Source organism: Psammomys obesus, unplaced genomic scaffold, assembly GCF_907164565.1.
Source record: "Psammomys obesus unplaced genomic scaffold, mPsaObe1.curated_primary_1811, whole genome shotgun sequence".
In the NCBI taxonomy this organism is placed as follows: Eukaryota; Metazoa; Chordata; class Mammalia; order Rodentia; family Muridae; genus Psammomys; species Psammomys obesus.
Window position 1 is genome coordinate 18,302,881 of NW_026585689.1, and position 3,533 is coordinate 18,306,413.

At 39.9% G+C, this 3,533-nt stretch overlaps 1 protein-coding gene across 1 annotated transcript; it reads left to right on the forward strand.

The window, feature by feature from the left end:
* Positions 1-2,054: 2,054 nt before the first annotated feature.
* Positions 2,055-2,525, forward strand: LOC129667292 (60S ribosomal protein L29-like). The gene has a single exon (XM_055594860.1). The coding sequence runs from the start codon at positions 2,055-2,057 to the stop codon at positions 2,523-2,525; it is 471 nt and encodes a 156-aa protein (XP_055450835.1).
* The last annotated feature ends 1,008 nt before the right edge of the window (positions 2,526-3,533 follow it).

Genomic DNA, 3,533 nt, shown 5'->3' on the forward strand with positions numbered 1-3,533 from the left:
TACATGCCTAGCATACATAAAACATGAGTTTAAACCTCAACACCACATAAAACAGGCATGGTGGCCCATGACTATAATCTCAGTACTCATGAGAGTAGAAGCAGGACCATCAGAAATTTGAGGAGATCTTCAACTACATAGCAAGTGTAGTTTAAGGCCAAAATGGACATGTGTGTGTATATTATAATCTATATACATATATATTATTTGCTTATCTAGTTCAGCTGTGTATCACAGGTGTTCCAAACAATACTCATCACACATAATAAGCAATGGCAAATATTGGTTGAATGAAAGAATGATAAGTGTCAAGGATTGTCTTGAATTAACATTCACAGATCATCTCTTAGATCAACAAATTTAAAAGATGCTAAGCAGAATCAGAGGGAAATAAGATGTAGAGAATTAGTTGAAATAGAATTTCTCTTAGCAATACTATTTTGGCATGTATCTTATTATCTGTGTAACATGAAACTTTGTAGAACAAGGTGGAAGCTTGGATAATCTATAATAGCTGTCTAGTACTTAGGATAAATGTCAAAGAAATAAATATCCTTTCTGTTCTGTTGAATGAACAGTAATTCTTAGTATAGACTTACACTGAGTCTTAGTCATTTATTGAGCATCAATGCGATATATTTATAGCTATTGAATATAAGAATTTAACAGAGCTAACCAGAAGACTTATAAGTGGGTTCTTTGAGCCAATGTAGTTTGCCTGCTCACAGTTCTCAAAATAGTTTTGGTAAAATGTTTCATGCTATGTGTCTTGTTTCCCTCTATTTTATTCTTCCATACAACAAAAATAGATACAAAAGAATGTGAGTAGAAAAACAGGACCATTGGATAGCAGAAGATGAAATGAATTTTTATGTTATAGATGATTCTGGAGAGATGGCTCAGCCATAAAAGGCTATGGTCACAAACATTCTACAGAGGACAATTAACTAATCTGTTGCTCTTTGAGGATAAATACCTGGTTTTGTGGGGTTTTCAACTCTCTTTTCATTCTCTTCTGCTTAGAAAATTCTCTCAGGATGATCTTTTCCAGATCCCACCATTTACCTGCCAATTTCATGATTTTCTTGTTTTTATTTCTGAGTAATATTCCATTGTGTAGATATACCACAATTTGTGCATCCATTCCTCCACTGAGGGGTATTTGGGCTGTTTCCAGCTTCTGGCTATTACAAATAAGGCTGCTACAAACATGGTTGAGCAAATGTTCTTATTGTGTACTTGAGACTCTTTTGGGTATATGCCTAGGAGTGGTATAGCTGGATCTTGAGGAAGCATTATTCTTAGTTGTCTGAGAAAGCGCCAGATTGATTTCCAGAGTGGTTGTACAAGTTTACATCCCCACCAGCAGTGAAGGAGGGTTCCCCTTTCTCCACAACCTCTCCAGCATGTGTTGTCTCTTGAGTTTTTGATCCTAGCCATTCTGATGGGTGTAAGGTGAAATCTTAGGGTTGTTTTGATTTGCATTTCCCTGATGGTTAATGAAGTTGAGCATTTCTTTAAGTGTTTCTCTGCCATTCAATATTCCTCTATTGAGAATTCTCTGTTTATCTCTGTATTCCATTTTTTAATTGGATTACTTGATTTTTTTTTTTTTTTTTTTTGCTGTTTAACTTCTTGAGTTCTTTATATATACTGGATTTTAGTCCTCTGTCAGATATAGGGTTGGTGAAGATCCTTTCCCAATCATCCTGAGTGAGCTATCCCAGAAGCAGAAAGATGCACTCGGTATATACTCACTCATATAGACATATAATATAGGATAAACCTACTGAAATCTGCACACCTAAAGAAACTAATCAAGAGGGAGGACTCTTGCTAAAATGTTCAATTCCTATCCAGAAAGGCAAAGAGGATAGACATCAGAAGAAGGAGAAAAGAGGGAACAATTCAGGAGCCTGACACAGAGGACCTCTGAAAGGCTCTGTCCTGCAGACTGTCAATGGAGATGCTGAAACTTATGGGCAACCTTTGGGCAGAGTGCAGGGAATCTTAAGAAAGAAGTGGGAAACAGAGCCATGGGTTACTGTGCAAACATGGCCAAGTCCAAGAACAACACTACACACAACCAGTCCCGCAAATGGCACAGAAATGGCATCAAGAAACCCTGGTCACAACGATACGAATCTCTTAAGAGGGTGAACCCCAAATTCTTGAGGAACATGCGCTTTGCCAAGAAGCACAACAAGAAAGGCCTGAAGAAGATGCAAGCAAACAACGCAAAGGCAATGAGTGCGCGAGCAGAGGCCATCAAGGCCCTTGTGAAGCCTGCAGCTGTTAAACCCAAGATGCCAAAGGCCCCCAGCCGCAAACTCAGCTGCCTGGCTTTCATCGCTCACCCCAAGCTTGGGAAGCAGATTCGAAGCTACATGGCTAAGCGTCATAGGCTCTGCAAATCAAAGCCCAAGGTTCAAACCAAGGCAGAGGCCACAGCTCCAGCAAAGGGCAAGGCTCCAGCTCCAGCTCAGGCTCCCAAAGGTGTCCAGGCCCCTGTGAAGGCCCCGTAGGAAATGGTTCTACTAATGTGAAGACAGACAGACTGGTGTGACACACCCACCTACACACTGTTTACAGATGACCAGTGTCCTATGCTGTTTTTACAAATAAACCTGAGGCAAGATCTGTTAAAAAAAAAAAAAAAAAAAAAAAAAAAGAAGAAGAAGAAGAAGAAGAAGTGGGAAAGAGTAAGATCTGGAGAGAACAGGAACTCCACAAGGAGAGCAACAGAACCAAAAAAAATCTGAGCACAGGGGTCTTTCCTGAGACTGCTATTCCAGCCAAGGACTATGCATGGAGATAACCTAAGACCCCTGTACAGATGTAGCCCATGGCAGTTCAGTATACAAGTGGGTTCCATTGTAATAGGAACAGGGACTGCCTCTGACATGAACTGATTGGCCTGCTCTTTAATTACCTCTCCCTGAGGGGGAAGCAGCATTACCAGGCCACAGAAGAAGGCAATGCAGCCATTCCTGATGAGACCTAATTGACTAGGATCAGAAGGAAGGAAAAGAAGAACTCCCCTATCAGTGGACTTGGGGAGGGGCATGCATGCAGAGGGTGGAGGAAGGGAGGGATTGGGATGGGAGGAGGGAGGAAACCACAAGGGGGATACAAAGTGAATAAAGTGTAATTAATAAAGAATTTTTTTTAAAAGGGAAAAAAAAGAAAATGTTCTTCCTTATTTGGATATACAACTGAACTTCAAGGCTCAGGACACTCAGACACTTAATACTGAATAAAAATTTGGAGAGAACTAGGAAGTGAAATAACTCCATCTAAATTTATGTGTAAATATCCTCCAATCTGAATCTATATATGAATTTCCCCTGGTGGTCCTGGTTATCTTGTTATTGGTGCATCGTGGGTACAAAAAGTTTTAAACAAATGTTCTGTGACAATTACATTAAACAGATACTTATTTAATATTTAATAGTGTTTCTGTCTCTGTATGTGTGTGCACGCGTGTGTGTGTGTGTGTGTGTGTGTGTGTGTGTGTGTGTGTGTGTGTGTGT

Excerpts from the sequence above, each read along its gene's own strand:
- LOC129667292 (XM_055594860.1), top strand. The coding sequence starts at position 2,055 with ATGGCCAAGTCCAAGAACAACACTACACACAACCAGTCCCGCAAATGG.